Source organism: Acanthopagrus latus, chromosome 18 (genome assembly GCF_904848185.1).
Source record: "Acanthopagrus latus isolate v.2019 chromosome 18, fAcaLat1.1, whole genome shotgun sequence".
NCBI classification, from domain to species: domain Eukaryota; kingdom Metazoa; phylum Chordata; class Actinopteri; order Spariformes; family Sparidae; genus Acanthopagrus; species Acanthopagrus latus.
In genome coordinates, this window is record NC_051056.1 from 4,118,631 (window position 1) to 4,144,541 (window position 25,911).

Sequence of the window (25,911 nt, forward strand, 5' to 3'; positions counted from 1 at the left end):
CTATAACTGACTCCAAATTGCCTGTAGATGTGATTGGAAAAATTGTCCGTGTCTATGTGGCCGCCCTGTGATTGATGAAGGATGTCATTTGACAATATCTAATAAGTCTGACAAATCTCATTTGCTCCTGTCTGCAAACCAAGGGACTCCATGCAGTCTTGATTGTTTTCCTTCTTGTATAGGCCATCTCCCTGACCCATCAAATGTTCTTTTGTTGTCCTCCTTTGTACATACTTTAAATTCATATCCCTCCTCTGCACCATTAAGCCACCCACAAGTGTTGATATCTAACCAGACCTTCGGGGAGAAAACGTACTGCATGAAGAAAAAAGTCATGGAACTGCATTAATGAGGGCACGTTGCTTCAGTTAGTACACCAGGCCGCCTCTCAATACACTTCAATACCCCTTAAAGACAAAATTCTATGTCATTGGTCTCAATCACAAAGCATGTAATCCAGAGAAGAACAGACACATTTAATTGGGTTTCACAGCGGTCACTGGTGGCAAGTTGTCTCTAAACACAGGAATCAATACATTTGAAGTGCAAGGACAAATATAACAACACCGTTTTGATATCCCTTAATATAAAGTTTCACAGACTGGCTGAGTTTGAAAATATGAGCATGCTGTGTGTAGCTTAGCATCCTGGCATGATAGGATTTTCCAAGTTTGGTGAGTTTGCATATTAGCAGCTAGAGGTTATACACAGAAGAGTCAGCAGATTGTCAAACAAGATGAGTGTCCAAATGTTACCTAAATACCTTCGTCCTTGTGAAATGAAGACAATTACCATTTGTATCGAGGAGTATCAGACTTCTTTCTGCAGCCTGCATGTCCTCCATTTCGCTTTTTCTTTTTAAACAAAACAGGACAAAAAGTTCCCTGAGCAGGATGCACAGGTCAACTCTCTGTAGAAGTGCTGTTCTTATTAAAGTTTTTCTTGCACTTTCAGGCCCCCTCAAAAACGAGGAGTAGCATCCAAGGGCTCTTAAATATAGACAGGTCAGTGTGATGTCAGGCCAGGAAAGGACAACAGTCTCTTCTCTGAATCTGTTGCTTGTTTATCCACAGCCTAGTTTGGTGGGGAGATAAAGTGTCCACTGGGAGCCTCTTTGCCCACAGTGCTCGGGTCTTTTTGTGATCATGTTCATTGCAGTATCCCTGTGTTTGTTTTTCAAAGAAAGAGGCTTTTGTCTTTTATCCAATTTAGATTCTCCTTCAACCTCTTAAAATGAGAAGAACAGGAAGGCCTTTTGTTAAACCGTCCACTTTCTTGGCACAACCTTAAGTTGTTTTTTGTTTGCGGCCCATCCAGAGATGTCTAAGCTAACATTAGCATGAAAATGATTTTGTATAAAAAGTACTGCTTATAATATCAGAATTGTTCTGAAAAAAATTAATTATGGGTCATGAAAAAATGTGTTTTTGTTAAAAAAAAAGGCAAATATTAGAACAAGTAGGACAGTCTGGTAAGTTCAGAAAATGACCAGGAAAAGAAAAAAACTTGTCATATCTCAATATAACTATAAGGACTGGCCCCGAATAGTCAACTGTCGAAATATTTGTACGTTAAGTATTTGCTTTTCATCTTTGGGATATGGATATTTGTTGTCTTTTTTGATTGTTTGTTTGTTGTTGTGTGGTATTTTTCTTGCTAAATATAGACTTGATAAAGACAAACTGCAGAAAAGCTGCTATATTTTAATAAGTAGTTTTTTTTTTCTCTCAGGTATGTATGCAGTTTTTTTTTTATTGTATTGACTTGGGTGTAATAATGGCTGTTACAGTCGGTATATTTGGGGACCCATTTTAGCATTCGTTTTTCTTGTATTTGTAAGTCTGTTGATTACTACTACTATTTGCAATTCACTGCAGATATTCAAAGTCCCCTATCAAAGTTATGGGCAGTTAGGGTTGTCATGATATCATGATGCTCCAGATTCACGATTCAGTTTGACTTTTGTTTTTAAGTTCATGATTCAGTCTGATTCTTGATCAAAATATGTGTCCAGCACTGATGGCCTTTCCATTGCTCAACCATCACATCTGGCCTTGCATAATCAACAGATTATTGTTTTTCATCTCCTGAAAACTTTATTTACACAGGGACTTGACCGTCAACCTATTTTTTTTTTTTTTTTTTTTTCCTGAAAGGATGAATCATTCAAGTTTGTATACTAACAAGCTGACAACATTTATGCATCCCAGATTTGGGATGACTTGAATGACTTTTCCTCTCGTTTGTCCAATCAAACGATTTGAAATGTAGCCTCCAGTGGCATCTGGAAGGGCTTTACACTTGGAGATTTGTTATCAGTCGAATGTCTTCAGTATGTCTTCTTTGTTTGGTTTGTGACATCCTGCAGGTATCACACAATGAAATGTTACATTTTCAACAAATGGCATGGCAGGCTGGAAAGGTCCCTCGACAGCATTTTGTTGTTGTACAATGCACCAAAGAAAGAATGGCAGCTCATCATGCTGTGCTGCCATAACATTTTTTTTTGTGGTTTTGTGTTGTGTATCAAAATATGCCTTTGTCCTTTTTTTAACCTTTGTATCACTGTATGTACTGCTTCCTTTGACGCATTTGATTGTTTATGCCCTTTCCTTCGTCATTTTAATATGTCTGTCTGTCTTTTTCCTTGATGTGTGTGATGTTTTTCATTTATTCTTGTCCCAACCTTATGGAATGAGGGACATGTTTGTTTTTCAGCACCGCTATACAACAAATTGCAGGTTGAATGGACATGTATTGGTTAACTTTTGAGTGACAAGAGAACATTGTCATTTCCCTGTCTTGCTCAGATTATCAGTTTGTAAAATTTAAAGCAGAAATTTTAATCTACCCCCCTCTACGCTGCCCACTCATGGATGTGACCAGTCTGTCCTCATAATCTGATATGAATTTTCCATCTTATCCAGGAAACATGATTGCTCGCCCTCCGGCCTGCTTCCTATTTTGCTCAAAGAGGTACATTAGTTATTTCAAATGTACAGTATCAGAATAGATTGATATGGATTTATTCATGAAACTAGACTCTAAACAAGCTGCTGCCTCCTTATTTATCATATGTCCCTCACAGCCATACAATTTAGAGCAACCATTTTCCACGACTGACGTCTTTGCTACCAAAAGTAAACACTGTTGTAATTTCACACTGAAGGCCATGATGTCCCCTCCTTACAATCATGTATGTTCACACATTACACTGCACTCTCTTTTGGTCCTGATTACCACACTCACACATGAAATCTAGACATATGTTGCAGTACAGATCTCTGTTAGGATCACCACTGAGAGGTGTGTTTTTCTATGCCTGGGTATTTCACAATCTTCATAGACTGTTAAAGTAGTGTAATAAAGAAGCAGGCCCTTGTTTTCTACTTGACATTTAATGTTAGCTTTGTGTTCCTTGTGGTGTTTGTGGTGATTTAACATTTTCCAATGACTGCAACAGCAAAATAACATATGTGCTAACAGAGCGTGCTCTGCTTGGTTTGGTTTAACTTTGGATCATTTTGTGTGAAAGTAATCCTGGGCTTGTTGTGCAGCTGTTTTCATGCACTTGATGAAATCACTGTCAGTCATGAGAAAAACACACCACTGCTCAGCTGAGGGATTATTTTTCTTATAATCAAGTTTTTAACGATTAGTTTAGCTAAAGTTGGCAAAAACACAGCGTAGTACCTCTGATTATCTAAGTTGTTCCGTTAACCTTTCCATGTTGTTTTGCTAATTTTAGAGACACTCATAACTTCTGTGCTTTAGCCTGGTAAAAATAATGCTAAAAAATCTGAAATGACACAGAATTAAGTTTTATTCACAGAGGGGCCTGTAACTTTAGGGTTTCAAACAATAAATTGAAGCACAAACACAACGAGAAATCTTAACAAGGTAGAAACTGTATTTTGGGCAGATGTTTATATTGTTGGCCAGGTCCCACAGCTTTCAAAGTTGTTAGACCCCTGTACTGATCACGGTTCAACAACTGTCTCTTTTGTAATCAGGAATATTGTTGGGGTTTGCACACCGATGACTAATCAGCCACAGGGGGTCACACATTAAAAGATCTTTCACCAGTAGGAATACTCGACGATTCTGTCTGGTTTTCCAAACTAATGTTTGTCTTGAAAGCACATGCAGGGAGTCATATAGGAAATAATGCAAGATCAGAAGAACAGAAGTCTATGAATCTTTGCAAAAGGTGTTTTTTAATACCAAGTAAAGACCAAAATGCAGCCAAATCTGTTGTAAATGGCTATAATAAGTGTAAAGAAAGTGAAATAAACTCTGGTTGGTGATGTGATTTTGGTCAGATCAGACAATTCAGGAAAGTGTTAAAGATAATTCTGATAAGAATGACTTCTGACCAGATACCTTTTTTCAAGTAAAGTAGAGTTTCAGCAAGGGAGTAAAAGTCTGAACATTTGAAGTGGAGAGGCTCACAAGTACTACTGCTAAAGATTTTTAAAAGGTTGAGGATACTTTCACTGAGCAGTTGTGTCCGGTCAACTTGTGTTTGCAGTGGCACAAATGGTTTTCTATAGGGCATGACAGCAGGGGAAAAAGGTATTGTATGCTCCTCATGTAACAGCAAACAAAAGGTGTAGCTGTTTTATTGTAAGGGGAATGAGAACACCCGGATGCCAGCACAGTGTATCAATCAATAGCACAAGAGCAATATTGCTTCTAACTCCACTAATGCATCAGACAAAAGCCTCCAGCTAGATGCCAGTGGATATCTTTGGACGTGAAGCTGCAGCAGGAGATGATTAGCTTTAGCAATCATCACCAATTGAATTTAGCTCCAGTATGGTTGTAAAGCAATCAGAACACAGCAACTGTTGTGATATCTGTATGAACAAAAAGCTAGCAGTGGAACTAAACTCTAAACCACAGAGATTCAGTCAGTAACTGCATATACTTTCACTCTAACTGCTATTCACTTTTTTAACGAATCACAAACAAATATCAAACCACTTGAAGTATCACTTTGATATCTGTGTTGTGTTTTCTCTCCCTTTATGTAACTCAGGGCTGTAACTGCCTTGAATAAATTAAATAAATGTTAAATGGAAATTAAATAAATAAACATCATAGTCCGAATTGATTACATACCCTCCAGCAGACTGATTAAATGAATCCTCACACACACACACACACACACACACACTCGTAGGTAAAAGTTGTAATGACAGCTTCTCTTACCTTGTGGTTTTGTAATTTCAAGCAACCACAAGCCACGATAAATTGAATTGGAAACTGTGATGAGTGCACATCCCCGTTTTCCACTTGGCCAAAGGTTTTGACTGTTCTTACAATATATCCCAAGGGCTGAAATAATCTATGTAATTTCCTGAGAAATTTTAGCCATTTGTTGAGGATCAGGTAGGAATAGTTTACCATGGACAGCCAACCCCCTCCAACAAAAGCTTGTAATTGCAAAGGAGGGAAATATTTATACCTTTCTACAAGCCCCCACTGGATGTACCCTCTCCTGAGGCCAACATAAAATGTTTCTTAGTCAAGTGAAAATTATTTTTATTTTGTGCTGGAGCCATGATGACTCATATTGGCTTGGGGTGTACACAAGGGACTGTTCTTAGAATTGAGGTACATTCAACACAACACTTGACTTTCCTCTTACAACAAAGTACAAAGAAAGTTTCTCAAATCCCAGAACATTGTTGTAATTGTTGGTTTTGACGGGTAGCGCTGTAACGTTTCATTGATTCCTTACTGTTGTCAACTGTTGAATTAATCGCCAACTATTTTGATAATCAATCAAATCAATCAGTCGGTTTAGTTTATTATTTAAGAATAAAAGTAAAAGTCTCTGATCACAGCCTCTGAAATGTGAACATTTTATGGTTTCTTTCCTCCTCAGTGACAGTACATTGATTTGTTATTGCCAAATCAAGACATTTGTGGATGTCATCTTTGATTTTTGGAAACACTAATCAAAACATTTTATTTACTATTTTCTGCAATTTTATAGACCAATCAATTAGTCTAGATCGTTTTGTAAAATGTCAGAAAGAGGTGAAAAATTCCCATATAAGATGTTTTTTTTTACTGTGGTGCTATGAAAAGAGCTGCAATGATTAGTAGATAAGTTATCAACTATTAAATTAATCGCCAATTGTTTTGATAATTGATTCAGTAGAGAGAAGTAGAGAGTTGCTCCAGCCCAGACGCTCAGCTTTGTACTGCAGTGGACAGGGTCCAGAGAAAAAGCGAAATTTAGCCATCTAAAACAAGGGTCACCAAAAAAAATCTATAACAGTTCAAGTGTACGTTGTATAGGGAAAATTCACACCGCTTTACATTGCCGGAAGACCGCCCTTTCTTTTGGCACTACATTTTCTTAACCGTAGAAGCTTCTACGGTCTGTGTCTGTCTAAAATTGTTAAGTTTTGTTTTTATCGAAAGTAAAGCTCTTGTCCAGCAACTGGGCCTCGCACTGTATTTTGCTGCTAGCGCAAGCCCAGTTGCACTGATGCGTAGGGATACGGAGGTTCTACGGTTGAGAAAATGTAGTGCCAAAAGACACAACGTACTACACAACATACACTTGAACTGTTGTAGATTTTTTAGCATGAGCCTTGTTTTAGGTGGTTTATTTTGCTTTTTCTCTGGAGCCCGTTCACTGCAGTACACAGCTGAGCGTCTGGGCTGGAGCGGCTCTCTACTTCTCCAAACTGAGGCTGCACTGATCAGTGATTACGGAAGGGAACAAAGTTGATTGCTGACTCAAACACGAACTGTCCCTTTAACATGATCTAAATCTTATGTTTGTATGTTAACATTTGCATAACACACAGTTGAGGCCATCCAGTGGTCAAACTACTATTCAGGGGATCACCAAGTCATCAGGATCCATCCGTTTCATCTGAATTTCATAGCAATCCACCCATGATATTAAATTTGAACCCAATTGGTGGACCAACATTGCCAACGTCAAACTCTTAGGTGAAGAGTTTTTCCACCTTGGTCAGTGGGTGGGGAGTAAAGTTGATTGCTGACTCAACAGGGTGATGAAGTTGTGGGTGAGAGGGAGGTGAGCCAGAGGTTATGTTGATATTGAAATAGAGGGAAGGAGAGGGCAATTATGCAGACAAATAGACAGTGGAGGTGTGTTTGATGCCAAGTTAATGATCGTTAGGTTTCATGGCTGTTTGGTTGAATAATATACTCTGCTGGCAGTGCAGCTCCTACAGAGAAACTGCAAATCAGCATATTTAGTTTCTAACTTTGACTTCCAGCTTCTTGGTTTATGGATTTGTCATTGATGGAATGGACCTGCAAACTGTCCTGTGGTGGTATGATCATTAGTGAAAGACGACTAAAACACTGGCAATGTGTTCAAAGAGTTCCGTCCCACCTTCTAGTTACTGTCATGGTTTGCTACACAGCAGCACATTTTTGTTTAAAATTGTCTCAGGCAAACAAATTCTTCTCTCTACAAAAGGGAAGAAAGAAGCCTCACCATCACTGAGTCAGAGGGCAATGATATAGATTACCTTGGCTTCTCCATCAGCTGTGTCGGGAAGCATAAAGTTTTTAACCAGTTACACTTATTGTACATTCTGATATCCATCTTTGCTACGGAAAGGCTGTATTCAGACTACTCTTTCACTTCCACGACTAACACAAATGCTCAAAAACAAAGGATTAAACGTCATCCAGCGAAGCAGTTACTTGCAACAATACACTGTGATTGCTAAGCAAATACACCGAAGCTCACATATCCTTTTGATTACTGTGTGATATGAGTGGCATAACTGTAGTCCAAGTCCTGTAAATGTTATTACCCACTGTGCAGTGTTTTTGGCATCTCACACGACTCCACTCACACCAGACATCCATATGTCCTTTCCGGAGCTACATGTTACATGTAATTCAGATACATTTTCAAAATATTCAGGGTTTTCTTCAGTGTTTTATAGCTTGCTGAGATAAACACCACCTACATGGATCATTAAAAAATATTTTGTAACGTTTGCGACATAATAGATTTACCTTCAAGGAATAAAAGCAGAGGGTTTACATATGTCAGTTGTTAACATTGTCATTTATTAACAGGCCACCACAGGATCTACCTCTTCTTAATAGTTCTTTCTCATTGATTAAGGTATTGACAGGCACTGAGGGCTGATTATATGCTATCGTAAATATAAAGATTTATTTGTTTTACTCACCGCTATTATGACTTTGCTCGATTTGAGCTTTAAAAGACTTAATCCAGCTGCTGCTGCTGCTGCTGCTGCTGCTGCTGCTGCTGCTGCTGCTGCTGCTGCTGCTGCTGCTGCTGCTGGCGGCTCCACGCTGATTAGATCCACCACTAGCTAATTAACATTAACATATGCAGACCTTGACTGTTCACTTGCGGTTGGTCCCAGTGAAAACAGCCTAAAAGTGTGTTCTGCCCATCTTTAATGAGCAGAACATCATCCAGCTCTGGCTGTGCCAGATGAAAGTTTGCTCCTGTTCCCCCTAAGATGGAGGTATCTGCATCCTGTGGCTCTCTCCTGCTGATGGGAAGCTGAAGGAATGAATACAGTAGGACAGTGTCTAGTACATCCAGGTGACTGTGGAGAAAAGGAAACCATCCCCCTGCCTACTAGTGTTTGATCCACCCTCAGAGCATCACCTGTCGCTGCCACTAGCTTTATGGCTCTGGTGGTAATTGACTCCACCTGGCTGAGGAGCTATCTCTCCCAGTGGATGTAAAAGTTGTGGGCTCAGTTCACAAACAGCCCGCTGACAGACACCCGCCTTCCCGTACTCATTTTCTTCTTATAGCTGCTTATTTGAACTGGTCTGGCCTGCCCAGTGTGACTGCCAATGCCAGGGGGTGTAAAGATAAAACTTGGGAGTTTTTAGTTGCTTAATAGTTTGTTGTTTTGAAGGCTTTTGTAAATTGGGTTACTGTTGTTCTCATTTTCCTAGAAAACCCTGATTTTTGATGAGACTTCCACCTGTCTTGACTCAGTGATTTGTAAAACATCAAGATGGATATTGATTTCTGTACTGACAATCACAAATTTATTGATTAATTGGAGCTTGCTTCGTTCTTTGTAGCATGCAAAAACTCAGGTGCCTGAGATTCCAAAAAAAAATTTGAAAAGCGGTTATTTACAACCTGTTTTAAGCACTAATCTTCACTGTAGCTGCTAAGCTAAAGATATTATACATAATATATTTTTCCAATCAATTTTGGATCTCAGGGCTGCTGCAGACTTTGATCACGCTGTATGAGTTGTATGGAGTCTTTTCATGTTTTTTTTAATGTTCTTTTCAGTTGTTTTTGTAAGTTTAAGCTCCTTCATTTGGTTAGGAAAATGACAATATATTTGAAAATGTCCTTTTGGTCTCTCACAATTTTTCTGACATTTTATAGATTCAGTGATTAATTGATTTGTCATGAAAACAATCAGCAGGTTAGTCAATAAAAACAAACCATTAGTTGCAGCTCTACTTTATTCTCTTCAACGCTTCACCTTTATTTGCCAAATCCGTGCTTAGCTTTATGCCCATTCCTGTGTAAGTACATTGAGAGAATGAAAAACTTCAGTCAAATTCCTTTTCTGTGCACACGTACAAAAGCCCAGCAGGCTGATGGGAAGAAAGTGTTCTATTTTCTCTTTGTTTCTGTAAGATTGGAGGTTGTACGACCAAATTAGTGTGCTCAGAGCGTTCCTCTCTACACTCTTTGATGCCGCCAGATGATCCTCGTTCCTCCTCCATCTCAGGGGACACCAGATATCCTTTTAACTACAGCCTTGCGGTTTATTTGCTATGAAAGCTCAGAGCGTTCTTAAGGTATTCCCTGCCCCTCCTGGACTCATCCCCTTCCCCGCCCTCCTCCACAGCCATGCCTGCCTTGTTTGACGGCTCGGAAACCTTCAAATGTAGTTTGAAGAGCACCCTTCAACAGCGAGGGCCTTTTCCCAGAAGTGACAGGTTTACTCCCCACGAGCGTGTGGCGGCGAGGTGCTTTCGCCGTACTTGTCACATTAAAGCTCGACCTTGCCATCACCCCATAGGTTAATTTGACAGACTTTGTGAACACGCAGCAGCGCGCGATTGATTAAGGTTCAAAGAGTCTTTTATCAGCCGCTGGTAATGGGTGTCTGACGCACTGAGAGAACACCCGACTCGTCCTCTCCGCTCACTGCGGAGAAGATGCCAACAGACTGAGCAAGAGATGAAGTGTGTGTGTGTGTGTGTGTGTGTGTGTGTGTGTGTGTGTGTTTGGGGGGTGGGGGTGGGGGTTGCGTCTGCGTAGCAAAGCAAGCAGGACTATTTTCCAGTGCATCCATGCATGTAACAATTGCCCGTGTGCCCATCTGAAGGTGTAACCCTTGCCATGGAGTGTGTCAGCAGGGACAGACACGCACCTCAGTTGTCCTAATGCAACGTGGCGTCAAGAGCTCGTTTTGTCCAAGCACAGCTGCCTGTCACTGTTTACGCCCGTCTCCACGGCAACGGGGGAAGGTGACACAGGTTCCAGGTGACCGTAGCAGTGTGGCGAGTGCTCCCGCCAACACATGAAAACAAAACCAACAGGCACGTTTTAGGTTTTTTTTCTCACAGCAGGTTTCTGTTCTCTCCTTCTCAATTTGACGTTCTCTCCCTTGTTTTTCCCTCGCATTGACCCCATACATCTTTTTGTACTCCTCTCATCCTCCAGATGTTCCTTTGTAGGATTTACCTCATCACTCATCCATCCCTCGCTCTGTCTTGTTTTATACAGTAGGTCTAATTTTCTGACCAGATCTGTGCTGATGATATTGAAGAAACAGGTCTTTTCTTTTTTTCCTCTTCAATCATTTCCTCTTCTAGCTTTTCTATAACACTTGATCATTTTTGCGTGACAGTGTTATGGAAGGGCAAAAGAGGTGGTCATAGTAAAATATTTCAGTCAACAAAAGCAAAAGAAAAATGTCAAGTAAAGAGGCCAAGGTGGCACTTAAAACACAAGAAAGTGTCGGGAGCGAGGGTCACCAGCGGATTTTGAAATGGGAAAATGTACCATGGTTCGTAAGGGCACTATAAAACATAAATAAATCAGAATATGATACTTTGCTCATCCTTTTTGACAAATACTCAGCTGAAATCAGTACAGAGACAATATCAGCGGTGATGTAGCCAACTTAAGTTGTGTAATGCTCCAAAAACACCTGTCTTTTCATAGGTAAACAGTAAACATTCCATAGGTAAACAGGTTAATTGGTAACAGGTGGTGGTATCATGATTGGGTAGTATAGGGGCATCCTTGAAAGGCTCAGTTGTCAAAAGCAAGGACACCGCTCGGCTGTATAAAGGAGATTACTTCCTGTTGTCTATTTCATCAGCATGTTGTACATGTTAGATGCGTGGATGAGCATCCAATAGTAAAACCCTGAGTATAAAATGTTGGGATGTTGTGCAAAAGAGAGTGTTATCATGTGCAATCAAAATGTTTAAGTGGGACTCTGTTGGCTTCCATATAAGTGGCTTTTGGATGGCCATATAACATTTCTTGGAAACCGAGCCCACCCAAAGCATCTGTGTTTCAAGACCTGGAAATGAGATTCAACGATGAACTAATTTTCTCCACAATTGCCTTCCCTTCCTTTAATCATAAAATACATGAAACATTTTGCACATTTTTCCATTAGAAAACTGTTTCTACCATTAACATGATCTACATACTTTGCAAAATTATATTTTTTAAAAAAAGTATTGTTAATCAGGAGTTAAAAGAACATATAAAGTGAACAAAAAGTTATGTTAATTTCCCATCTGTCATCTTTAAAGTGTCCCAACAAATCCAGCCCAGGCTAATGGGTGGCTAAATCATGTTATTTTTATAAAATATTTTCTTTTGTTTTTCATGCATATAACTTTTAATTAATTATTATTTTAATCCAATACATTTTCTCTTATCAGTATTATGTATTTCATAAGCAAGTATATGGGATTTGTGACAAGATACTTTTTGATGTATTTGTGACCATCTGTGATTGCTGACACATGAAATAACTGTATGTTAGTATTATTAAAAAATAAATTTAATGGGTTCAGTTCTTAACAGTGATGAATTAACATTCCTAATTTCAAATAATCATGAAGCCCTGTATTAAGCTCAGTAAACTCCTGAACTTCCTAAAGGTGAGGGTCTGATAAAAACATAATGCAAAACAAAAAAAGAAAAAAGAACCAGCAATGAACATTATAAAGTCACATTCAGTGAGTTTTCTTCAATCACTAAGCTTCGTCTTTCTCTGTCTTCGTCCTCCAGGTGCTCTTGCTATCCTGATCCCTGAGCTGGACCTTGTCATCTCATTGGTCGGCTCACTCAGCAGCAGCTTCCTGGCACTGATCTTTCCCCCTCTCCTCCAGATTGTAACGTTTCACTCGGAGGGCCTGTCGCCGCTTGCGACGCTCAAGAACATCATCATCAGCCTGATTGGAATTGTGGGGTTCCTGACAGGAACCTACATCGCCATCGAGCAGATTATCGCCCGTAATGCGCTCAAACACGAAGAGACGTTCTCCACATACATGGTCCAGTGAAGGAGCAAAATGACTGTTTGGAAGTAACACACCCAGGCCATCTTAGAAACCATTTGTGGGCACATTTTTATTTTTTTCGTCTTTGATTTGCTGCTGTCAATTTGCTGGATTCGGCAGACATTTAAGGATTCATCCGACACGTGTTTAAGCATTTTGAAGCTGTAAGGATTCGTGGTGCTTGGTGTTGTGGTTCATTATGTCTCCGCTGCCGTGTCCTGTTGTATCTGACATACATGACTACTAGCAGTACCATTTCATCCAAGTTCAGCCATGGAGTGCAATCTAATGACAACAGAATTATGATAAAAGCTAGATCATTCCTTTAGCAATGAGATAGATTCAACAGATTTTAGCAGGTTTTTAGAGGTAATTTTCGACAGTCTGAATATATTGGTGTTTAATATTTCAGTCAAAAATCAAACTACCTCACAAACTGGTACGATTTGGTCTTTCAAACTTTTTACATTTAGAGCTTTTAGAGATTAACCACGCACCACAAAAAAAAGGACAAAAAGTAAATACATCTTTTCTTGCACTTTGTTTTAATGCCTTATTCATTGAAGTGGCACTATTCTGTCATAGACAACACATCACATACACTTTAAATCATGTAGCTGTAATGACTAATCTAGAACATAAAAGGGATGAGTATCCAAATGATTTGTTTCAGATTGACAAGAACTATGGGTTCTTTACGAACTGTGCTTTTCAGTATCATTTATCGACCTGCTGCCCACCTGTCTACATCACCAGATAGAAATGTATAATGGTTGAAAGTACAGAAGTGCAGGTCCTTCTCGTGTAGGTATGTCGTCAGTCTCTCATAATTACAAGACTTTCTTCTTCTGTTATAATTACAATAATACAGATCTTCATGAAGCGTATTATTTTAGTAGTGTTGTGTTCAGGTTATTTAAAACGTGAATGGGACTGGCTTTTCTTTCCTGCTGTAATCCTGCACACAACTCATATCAGGCGCTACATTGGCATCCATTTATATAATGGTATGTTCTTTTTTGTGAGTAGCATAAAGGGACTACAACTACCATTTCAGGATTTTGTAAGAACGGTGATTGACAAGCACAGCAAGAATCAGTCAAATCAATCTGATACTCAACCCTCTAATCTAATATATCCAACTTAAGAAATGTAGTTGTTCTGTTTGTGTAAGAGCTCTTTTAACATCTTCCTCTTGTCTTTAAAACTTTTATTTTTTGATCTGATTCTTTTTTGAAATGTGTTTTTATGTTTAAATGTATGTACTAAATTAAATTTAATAGTTTTTTTATTCAACAGCATGCATTTTTAAGACTTACAACTAACCTTGACATTTTTTTTTTTTGTTTGTTTAATCACAGGGAGGCTCTGCATGTATTATAATGTAATATGTAAAGTAATATAAGACACAAGTTTCAGTTACAAGCTGTAGGTATTCTATCCATCAGATAAACCCCATCCACTTCAGTAAACAGACAAATACCAACAATTGTACTGTAAGTTCACTCTAAAGCTTCTGTACTGTTGTATGTCTTCAGTGTTGATGTGGCAGTAGAACAAAGCTTTTCATCTGTCAAAAGAAATGGAGGTATTTGTCAGTGTACATTGATACAAAGTTATGAGCCTTATGTGTAAAGGATTTGTAACAGGTGTTGGTTTGAAGTTGCTTTTATGTATATACCCATTTGTTGCACATGTACATGTCACGCAAAAATGTTTTGATCTAGTTTTACATGACGGAACGCCCATTATTCTCCATCTCCTGTGGATGGAAGTTATCTGCTCAAACAGTTTGGGTGAGATTCTCTCTGAATTTATCACTGGATACTTTGAAAGGCGAACAATGATGATGATGATGATGATGATGATGATGCAGCTACCCAAAGAAGACTAATTTCTCTTTTCCGGCTGCATCTAATAATAATTTTAACTTGTCACTTTATCAGTTCTTCATTATTCAAATTAACAGTAGTTTAGTTCACCAGAACAAGCCCAAACCATCTTCCCCTGGTTAAGCTATTGTTATATATAACAGCTAAAATAGGCTCCAAATCCTCAGATTGGACATGCTGAAACCAACAAATGTTTGGGATTTTTAATTGATAAATCACCTTCACCAGGTTTTAATGTCAGCAGTCTTTCATTTCTATATTTCTTGCTCAGAATAAATAACATTTACAGTATTCACATGTGTTCTACTGTCTTTTTAAGGTGGTTGCTAAAACTTTCTTTTTCTCTGATGGGTACATGAAATACAAAAAGCTTTTGATCAGCTTGTCTTTAGTCTTTGGGGATACATTTCCTTCAAGCCACTGAGAAGTTATACCAGAGCATGACAACTTATTTTGCTTGGAGAACGATGTGTAAGCTCTAGATATTTATACGTTGTAAATCACCTCTGTACTCTAACCTGTCTTCAAACTGACTTCCAAGTTTTGAAGGCTGAGTTCATTCCAAGTCCAGTGCACAGATGTCCAGGATGTAATGGTTGACTTTCCAGTTAACAGATGCCTCAGCCCAGCAAGCTCCAGTCAGTTAATAGGGCTACTTACGCGACAGCTAGTTAAGCTAACTGACTAAAGGTAGCCCCCTCTTTATTTTTTAGCTACCTTTGAGTTCTGGCCATATTTGACAAATTACACTTTTAACAAGGACCAACAGTAAAAATCAGTTGATTTATTTTCTTTTTAAAAGCCGGACGTCATCGTTATAATCGGTATAACTCTTCATAGCAACAAATTTTAAAAATTAGTTACGTAATTCTTCGAGTTGAAAAAGAAACAAACTACTCTGATGTAATAATCTAAATACGTTAGGATTCCCTTGACATCAAACACTGAACATATCCTAAATGTTCAGTTTTTTTATTAAAGCATATCAAAACTTTTCTCAGCGTATAAAAAATCATTCAGCATTTACATTTTGGTCAAATCAAATTATTCTTGCAAAAACATTAATGGCAAAAGCTACAAGTGTACCGTGTGTATTCTACAACATATGGGATGATGTTCCATAGACAACACGGAACCAAGCAAATCTTTGATTATTATTGGGGGAAAAAAAGTAATAAAAACTCTACAACCTGAGAGGAATAACTTACTGTGATATAGAATAACATATCTGGCATGTTCATATTCGTTAAACTCAAAAATTTAGTCATGTAACTATTTTTTAATTTGTAATTTAGCCTGATTATAGTTGCCTTTATTTGTAATCTGACTACATAAACCCATTTAGAAGTAATCTGTTACTTCCTAACCCTGTCAGCACACCTGTCCATAAATCACTCAATTTAAAGACGCACAGAAATCCAACATCCAATGCATCCTATTCCAAATCATTCAATAGGTTGACTGCCAGCGTCTCCCAAAACAACAGGACCACTGTTTGCAGATCTTCATTGTACACTAACTGTTGGTTAGATACAGGAAAACATTGCAGTTTGGGTTAGGATAACTACATCAGATAATTCCATTAAGATCATACCAGTGTTACATACGTAATTTAAGTTATGTTACTGACATGATCACTATTTAGTTTTGATTTGATGCTCGTCATGAACAACAGTGTTTTTCGCTCTTCATGCAACTTTGCCCGACGTCTTCCTTCTGTTCCTATAACTACAGAGGTTAGAGGCCACCTAATGACATCGATTCTGATTCGTAATAAGCAGCTTTCACTGTTGACTTATATGGTTGTTTTCCTGATGAAAAAAGGGCTGGTACATCAGAACTGATGGAATTCCTGCCCCAGCTCTTCCTGTGCTTCAGTTTGGTTTGGCAGCTGTTCCACCCGTTAATATAAATCAGCTCTATCTCCATTCGTATTCCCACTGCTGTCAAGCTATACAAGGACACAGTGAGGTTAAAGTAAAGCTCAGCTACAGATCGGTCTGTAATCAGAACCATCAGTAATCAGACAGCTCTTCGTAGATTCTCACCGAATAAGAAGACACATAAATATGGATACTTTACGTTTCTGCTTCAGGGTCGTTTATTTGCCTCAAGCTACAGAAGCAGGGGGCAAGTGACCTTGAAACATAAACTGACATGTAAAAGTTAATTAACGGCGCCAGTTGAAGGTCTCACTCTGCATTCGCCCTGATGAGCACATTTCCAGCCTCACATTTGGTAATGAATAAAGACGCGGTGCAGTCAGTCTCTGTTGTCTTATATTCTTTATTACTGGCTTTATTGCAGTTCTGGCACCAAGAAGTCGCACATCAGTGGCTGCATCGGGTCTGCTTCACATCCCCTCTTCCACTGTTGTAGTTATGCCCACGCTGCCATGACAACAGGGTCTTAAAGAGGGGCATTTATGGTTTGTTTTTTTTTTGTTTTTTTTAACTGTCATGTCTTCTCTACACATCTAAATCCAATTTCAGTGAGTTTATACCTGATATTAACATAATTGTTTCACATTTCTTTATTGGTATTGCTTCATACATGGATCTCACCCAGCTATATATTCGTATATATATATAAATATATAGCATAAGCATTTCAGGGTCTAATTGCTGTGCGTGTAGCTATAAACTTGAGGGAATATATCAAGTTCTTCAGTGACCTTTTGAGTTGCCTCACCATTAAAACCATGTCACATTTTACCCACTTCAGATAGAAAGAAAAGACCACTTGCACTTATTTATGCGTGAGCTGAAAATCATATTCATGTTTTTAAAACTCTCTCAATCACAATGGACGTGATGTTAGCAATCTTAATGCTGCAGGATGAATTCATGACGACACTGATTTTAATAACATCCCCGAGGTTAACACGCTGGTTTAATGGACTGGAGGAAGGCCACTGTGAATTAAATGGTCACTTCAACTTGCTGCTGATTTCAGTTTTTCCAATTATTTCAACCAGCCACAAATTTAATGGATTTTCTCTTAGAAAATGAGCGTTTCGGACTGGATTCTTGACGGTTGTGTATGGAAAATAATTCATTTTTGTTTTAAATGTGAAGCTCTGATAAAACTTGAACATGTCTGTGAAGTGTGTACATTTGTAAATTTCTGGTAGCAGTTTAAGTGTTTTGAGTAAAAATGTGTATGGATCTTTAATGCTCTCAATAACAATAGCAGCTCACCACTTAAGGGCAGACTGTTATCAGCTCTAGCTGTTAGTCTTCAAGCTTGTAAATCGGCGTATCAGCACTCCTTAGAATGTAAATACAAGCCAATCAAAGGACCTTGGAGCTCTGAGGCTTCGTAGTCTTCTTCTCCGTGTCCCTGTAGTACAAACGCTTTTCAGCATTCGCTGCACAAGCAGTCCGAGTAATCCTGTTTGCTGCCTAATTGATACAAATGAGAGGGAGGCCGATTGGATTGGGAAGGGGAGAAAAACATCTCCTGGGGCTAATTTTTCAACATAAAGCTCCACGCTGCACTTACGGTCAGCCAGAGATGGAATTACATTAACCCGAGTGGGAACAGGGGAGTCTCTAATGTAGACCGATGTATTCCGAAAAGAGCACCATGCATTTTAGATGAGCTTGTTATTATAGACCGAGTACATGCCTGCATTTAGCCTTGCGCTGTTGAGAGTATCATACAGACTGAATGAACAGGCATTGTTTTATAGGTTCATGTTTCCACTGAGTTCTTGCTGCAGGGGTTCATTATCCTGTCAGAATCAGACGCTTGGGCAGCAGAGGATCAATAGAAGGACAAATAGTTTCCAGCTCTTTTTCCTGCTCAAATTACTCCTCTTTTATACCTTGTTATCGTCTGCTCAAGAGCCAAGAAAACACCTTGATGACACCTATTCAGCTCTTCCTAATTTGTAGCAAACTGAGTCCTATTGACTCTCATCTGACGCGGCAAGGAATACAGACGTGATTCGACACATTCGATTCATTTGTGTCTGTCATGTTTCGGTGCTCATGACCGCTCAGTCGCATTTGTCCAGTAAAGCAGAGTTACCAGTATTCATTTTAGCTATTTTAGTAAATAGCAAGTGGTAGCAATGATGTTGGTGTGGAGCAGTGGCAGCTTTATGCCACGTGTGGTGTATAGTGTATAGAGTCAGTCTGAAAAGCTTTTATTCTGATGGGACGAGATAGTAGATGTTTGTTTTTGTTTATATTTTCAGTTCCAGAATATGCAAGTACTTAAAAAACTGAACCGTTGCAGCAAATCATAGTCAGACTGTGGCGCCGTGTGACGACCTGTAACTGGTGCCGTTGCTATCAAAGGTTGAAAGGTCTCTAAATCTTAAACATCGCAGAGCCGCTCCTGTGTATAAGCAGCTCGCAGACCTGACCAACTCAACTGCAGTAGTCAATATGAGCAGATTTACTGTGATTTTCATCTTTTTTAGTACTGAGTTGGCAGCCATGTTGCTGTTGGTGACGTGTGTTGTGCAAGACGATGTAGTTCACTGAGCGCTTTACTAAAAAAAAAAGACATGATATTTTACTTTAATTCTGACAAACCGACACTTTATCACTTGAGATATTATCCTTTAAATCGACAAACAACGTGTGTGTGATTCATCACACAACTCAAGCAGGATCAAACAACTTGTCCCTCCTCATTGTCACGCCTCTTCCCCTGGAGCCCATGGGACCTTCTTATCAGGAAAAAAATCTTTGTCTGGCAGTGAATAGAGAGAGTCAAGTCATTTTTTAACCCGACTTTCATTGTGCCATGAACTGTACACAAGATGGTAAATTCCTTGTTCTGTGTAATACCTTGTAGCAGTCGGAAACACTCAAATGAATCCTTGATTAAATGTTCACTTCTCAGCTAAATTTAGCCTGGTTCAAGTATGTGCTTTATTTATTCATACAAACTATTTGGAATAATTTGTGATAAAACACAAACATTTAAAATACATCTCAGAACAGACCTGTCGTGGTGTTTCACCTGAGGCCTGTCAAACTGAACTGATGACTGTGTGAACGAGTGCAGCTCTTGCCTGTTAGAGCTGTCCTGGATGAAGCATAAAACATTTTGAAGTTTTGGAGAGTCGGCGGCTTCCTTGACGCTGTCGGGGATGTGCAGCTGCACCACCGTTCACTGAGAACAGGGAGATAAGCAGAGCCTCCCTGTGGACTATGGGCTTAAAGGATTCTCTGCTCTTATTTCTCGTCTTTAGAAAGATGTTTTCCATTTCAAAACTGTGAGAGAGCCGAGCCAAGGAGAGAATAATGAGAATTTTCTGTTTAAGAGGATGATCTTCTCTTTGGTTGGTGGCTTGCCACGAGCAAAACAGCCAGTCAGCCTCTAATTGAAAAGCAGCAGCCAAACAGTGATGATTGAACGCTATGAACATTTTCGGCATCAGGAGTTTCTCCAGTAATTATTCAGCTGTTGCGTTATTACATGGATCTGTTACGTGAAAGTACCGGAACCAGTCTTCTCTCTGCTGATTAACCATTGGACATGTTGAGCTATGTGTGTCTGAATGGGTCAGGAAATTCGTACCAACCGGAAAAGGCCTCACGGTAGGCCTGACAATGATTTTATTGAATCACTGACACCAGTTTGTTTCTAGCCGATAGAGACGACTGGCCTCAGCTTCCTTTCCCAGTTAAGTGCGTTAGCCGTCACACGACCTCGTACTTTATGACACTGGCACAACAACTATGTATTTTTAGTGTCACTTTGTATGCTCATGCATGCTCAAGCAATGGTTAAACATACAAAGAGGAAAGAAACTCCCCTCGCAGGCTTCCTGGGGAAGATCTCCATTCATCCCAAACTCATCTTCTATCGTCCTCGGGATGAAGGGATGCCATTAGTATCAAGCAACGTTACCGGCACTGTTGCTACCCTTTTGTCAGTAATTGGTGGAAGTAGGACTTGTGGATGTGAATTGTGAATGAGACCTACCCACAAATGAAGAGGAAGAGGCACTTTTGGAGGCATCAAGTGTGCTAATCAAATCTGGAGTCCGTTCCACCCGGCGTTGATCAGGTTGAAGCAACAAGTACAGAACGTTCAGAATACGTCATCATCAGATTAGTTACTGTGATTATATGTCTTGAAGGTTTGCTTTAGTTGACATCTAATCAAAAGCTTCATGAGCTGCCTGTAGCCACAGATAACATGTAAAGGCCCTCACATGATGAGGAGGAGCAGGCACTAATCAGCCTGCTGCCCTGCTCTCTGCTGAATTTAATGCCAGAGAAAACGAACGATTGAGCACATGAAGTCGGCGGGTTTGCGGCGAGGTCGGTTGTTGTTCGTACCGACAGGTGAGGGCCCTTCAACCAAGGGTTCTCCAGCTCCAGCCGTGTGGAGGCCAATTCATTGAACTCTCCAATGACTCCAGTATTAATCTGACCTGCAGACCTGAGAGGTGCTTTTCATCACGGGGGTCATATCTCTCGCGCTGAACTCAGACCTCAGAGGTGTGACATGTTTTAATTTCAGTGCTGTGGAATCAATTTTCAATATGTTTTTTTTTTTTTAAATACAAGGATAATGGATAAGGCTAATGGATCTTTCCAGAACAGGATGGATTCCAGAAGGATGTGTGACACCTGTGTCTTATTCTGCAGGCAGATGTAAAGCAAGTCTGTCTTTGGATTATTTATTTTTGTTTAAAAAGAGACGGAGAAGTGAGAAAGGAAGATGACAGGAGGAGGAAACTGAGGAGATGACTGAATGAAAAAACGAAGGAGAACACAAAATGTGATACTCACTTCCAATTTAAGATGTTCCTCTCAGGATGCATGAATAAATTGAATATATTATGAAAGCAATGACACAGTTCTCCGTCATTCCATCCGAGAGAAATTGTCAATCAATCCTGAGACTCTGTCACCTCCTCTACTCTAATCTCAGATCAACTCTTCTTTTCTTACATATTCTCTTCTCCTTCTTCATTCGTCTGCTTTCCTATCTTCTGCCCAAGGGCACAATTTTATTGTCTTCTTTTATTTTTTTTTTCTTTTCTCTTTGCATCAAGTTATGATTTTGGTAAAACACACAATTTATCATTCTGGAAACTGTATCAACAGTGTTAATCCTTAATCACTTGCTCCATTGCACAAGTGCCTGCTTAGGGCTCCTGACCACAGGGAGAGCTTAACATGTGTGTGTTTTTTTTTTCTTTTTTTTTTGTGTAATTAGTACATCAATGGTTAATTGTACAAAATCACAATATTGTGCTGGCTTGGAAATGACACGTCCAATCAATTCTGTCAGAGCTTTAGGTTCTGTGAGAGACTTGCTGCATTGTGATGCAAGCAGTCAGTCAGACTGAGGTTAGAGTTAAAGACTGTTAGGTCATGATCAATCGATTGATCATGTTAAGCCAATCAATATCTCTCTGACCCACAGGAGGGCCCCAGATCATGTCACTGGAAGGATTTGATTGGCACAGGTGCTGGAGCAGCTATCCTTAAAGGAGCACGGTGTAGTTTGGGTGAAGACATTCAAAGTGAGGTAATAATACAAACTCTGAAATATTTATTTCTTCCATAAGTGATGAAACAAGCTGTTTTCAGTGGAAAATAAGGTCCCCAGAAAACCATTCAAAGCTAGAAAAGTGGCAGGGTCCGCCACATATAAACAAAGGAAAACAGTGGTTTTCATTGAGAAACAATGGTTGTGGTTCAACTCTATTCATTAGGCATCAGTGTGATGTCTCTGTAATTTAATGGAAGTCAGGCGTGAAAGTCGGTCAGTGTGAATATGAGTCATTACTGTATAGAGACATGTGGTGGGACTCCATTGCAGCTGAACACATCTACAACTTCTGAACTTTGTGGAGCATCAGTTTGTTTATTACTATGAACTAGAAGAAACAGAGCACTTTCACCAGGCGAAGACCAGCTCCGTCCAGGCTTCAGGCTGACTGACTGACTGACTGAAAACCAGTTCAACCTAAGCTTATTTCTTTCCTCCTTTAGTTTTTTTCTCATACACTAACCCTGAGGACTAGTCATAAGTAAATGAATCACTAGAACGCGAACAAACTTACTTACTGACCGGTACTTTAGTCAGCTAATAGAGCAACTGAGCTCCATCGCTAACCGATCTAAATAGCTAACAGTAGCCAGCATTTTCCAATAACGGTCCCATATATATTGTGCATTCCCAAATTTTACCATCACTGTGTTCCTAAATTCATACTTCCATGAGTACACTTAAACATACAGTACACTATCCGCACTTACTCAGTACGCAGATTTCAGCCGGTGAGTGTTGTTCCAAATGTAATACTCCGTGGTGCCCTTACCGGAAATTACGATCGTGACAGCTGCCACGAAAGACATCTACGGCTTCACTTTTTAACAATTACAATCATACAATCCTGCAATAGGCTGCGCTGCAGGTGCTGTTGTCTCAGTAGCTATTTTAAAAAAAGCACCTCTGCTTGGCTCCGCTTCTTCCGCTACATAGACAAGATGGTGGCCGCTGAGTGCGTAAAGTGTACATTGTTGCACACTCAATGTTTTTGCCGTTATGAGGGCAACATCCGGGTCCTTATGTACACTTCTTTTTGCCACGATCGATATTGGAACACCCTACATACTCAAACTAAGTATAGTAAGTAGGAAGTATGGATGTTGGAACATGGCACTTGTTTGTCAGGTCCAAAATGATTGTGTTGTTTATCACGGTGGCAAAATGTTGGTGGTTGGTTTTAGCTTCTACCAAGGTTCTGACAATAATCAAACACTGATGGTATGACAAAGTATCCGTGTTTTCGTCAGCAGCACGCACGTCTTCGTAGCTGCCAGTTTGTGGCGCGTTATTTGCTATTACATTACACTTCAGTGTCAGTATATGCCTAAGATACTGTACTGCCCTAATGTTAGCTTGCTGTCATTTGTGACGTTGACTACAACAAGCTGGCAACCACTTGAAGGGGCAGATGGTTTGAACAACAGCTGTGGTGTGACATGAATGCAAGTGTAGGGGAGAGATGGAAAGCATCAGAACAAGAAAGAAGCTCAAAGACCTTTTTGTTAAGGTTAAGTATGTCTCCTGCTTACCAGTTGGTTGAGCAAAGTTGGCCTATTACAGTTTTTTTGGATTGCATTAACACTAAAATCAAAAGTTGTACACAATTATAGAAACCTTACATTCAAGGAGCAAAACTCCGGACCAGATTAGCACAACTATAAGCACAATGTCAGCTTCACACTTTTTGCAAATGACTGCACACAGTAATTTGCAAAACACTAAACACATTTGTATACATTAGACACAGATGCATATCATGATGTCACTTCCTTGCAAATTCCAAAGCACTGACTTTCTAGTGACCACACTCATTATCTAATTGGTTAAACACAACACTCAGGTGCACCAACACATAATTGCTTAATTGTAGACACACCAATCAGGTTCAAGCACTACAAAAAGGCAGCAGGTGAGTTCACCTGTCTTCTACCACAATGGAATGAGTAAGATGAGGAAGAGTCAGAATGAGAGGAGGAATTCAAAGAGAGGCAGAAGAAGGTGAAGGCAGAGGCCATGCCAGATGTCAAGGCGGAGGTGGAGGTAGAGGACGCGGACGAGGAAGAGGAAGAGGAAGAGGAAGAGGCAGAGGCAGAGGAAGACCAGAAGCAGGAATGCATGCCCTGAGAAGGAGAGGTCCAAATTTATCTAATGAAATTCGGGCAACATTAGTTGACCATGTGGTGAACCACAGACTGATGCTGAGGGAGGCTGGACTGAGAGTTCAGCCAAATCTTAGCAGATATACAGTGGCATCTGTGATCAGGACATTTCGACAAGAAAACAGGTAAAAATAAATCTTTCTACAAAAGTTATCAACTGCTTAGTATGTACCATATCAGCACTGCTCATACTGGTTCCTGTGAGATCCTATGTATTTCTTTCCACATAGGATTCAGGGGCGAGAGCGACAAGGAGGGAGGGGGCCTATTTTCACACAAGAACAAGAAAGAGCAATAATAAACATCAGGTTCTGGCCAATGATAAAATATTTCTCAGAGAAATTCAAGTCAACATCATTGGCGACGATGGCATTTTCAGTAAAGTTCATCAGGTCTCTCTCTCAACACTGGCACGCATCCTGAAAAAAAATCAACTTCAAATGAAACAACAGTATCGAGTGCCTTTTGAGCGGAATTCGGAGAGGGTCAAACAACTGCGGCATGCATATGTGGAGGTATGTATTGTTCACTTTAGCACTGTGATGTTACACACTGCAAGCTAAATTTACTGTGTATTAGATCCATGCTAAACTACACAGTCTTGTCTTTCACTGTATTACAGAGAGTTTTACAGATGGATGCTGAAGAAATCCCACATGAGTTTATCTACATCGATGAGGCAGAGTTTAACCTCTCAAAATCAAGAAGGAGAGGCAGAAACATCATTGGCCACAGGGCTATAATCGACGTCCCAGGACAGCGTGGGGGTAACATCACCCTCTGCGCTGCCATTACACAGAATGGGGTCCTCCTCCGTCATGCCAGTATGGGCCCTTATAACACAGCTCACATTCTGACATTTCTGGACCAACTGCACAACATCCTCACAGTGAACCAAATACAACAGATGCAATACATTGTCATCTGGGACAATGTATCATTCCACTGCTCTGCACAGGTCCATAACTGGTTTCAGCAAAATCCTCAATTTTCTGTGCTATACCTTCCACCATACTCTCCATTTCTAAATCCAATCGAGGAGTTCTTCTCAACATGGCGGTGGAAGGTGTATGATCTGCAGCCCCAGGCTCAAGTGCCCCTCATTGAGGCCACGGAGGAGGCCTTTGACCTAATTGACGCCATAGCCATTCAAGGATGGGTTCGACATGCACGGCGGTTATGATGAAGATATCGCCTGTGATGTTGATGAAATTCTCTGGCCTGATCCAGCTCGGCGAAGAGATAATCCCTAATACTTTCCCTGCTGTATTTTCTTTTCTTTTTTGTCCCTCCCCCCCCCCCCCCCAAATTTTTTAATGTTTTTTTTTTTTTTTTTTTTTTTTGGATTGGGCGTGTAATTTTTTTATTTCTATTTTTATTTTGGTGTTACGCACAGTACCGTTGTAGCATGGACATCTTTTGTTGAAATTTTGACTGCTTTAGATAAATAAATGATATTTTCATCACTCTTCAGCACTGGTCTTGTGTTGTATTTGGTGAATTTTTAGTATTGTATATTTGCACTTTTCTCTGTGTACTTCACTTACATTACTCAATTAACTGAGGAGTAGAATTGCTAATAGTGTTTTAGGATAAGCGCATCAGTGTGTAACTGGTTCAGACAGAATTAAGTCATATGAAACATGTGTATGTTTTCATATGGTAACAAAATATCATTTTTATAAAGTATTGTATAGTTTTTACAAGAGTGTTTCATTTTGCAAAGGATGTGAGGTGTTCTGCTAATTGTGTGTATG

At 39.7% G+C, this 25,911-nt stretch overlaps 2 protein-coding genes across 2 annotated transcripts in view; both read left to right on the forward strand.

The window, feature by feature from the left end:
- slc36a1 (solute carrier family 36 member 1) overlaps window positions 1-14,752 on the forward strand; it is a 48,131-nt gene extending 33,379 nt beyond the window's left edge. Inside the window, exon 12 of the mRNA XM_037076641.1 lies at window positions 12,296-14,752. Coding sequence (XP_036932536.1) covers window positions 12,296-12,570 — 275 coding nt within the window. The 3' untranslated portion in view covers window positions 12,571-14,752. The remainder of the gene's footprint in view (window positions 1-12,295) is intronic.
- A 9,385-nt stretch (window positions 14,753-24,137) lies between these two features.
- On the forward strand, window positions 24,138-25,389 carry LOC119007692 (insertion element IS630 uncharacterized 39 kDa protein-like). The gene is made up of 2 exons (XM_037077545.1): window positions 24,138-24,669; window positions 24,777-25,389. The coding sequence occupies exons 1-2, from the start codon at window positions 24,595-24,597 to the stop codon at window positions 25,335-25,337; spliced, it is 636 nt and encodes a 211-aa protein (XP_036933440.1). The 5' UTR covers window positions 24,138-24,594; the 3' UTR covers window positions 25,338-25,389.
- Window positions 25,390-25,911: the final 522 nt, after the last annotated feature.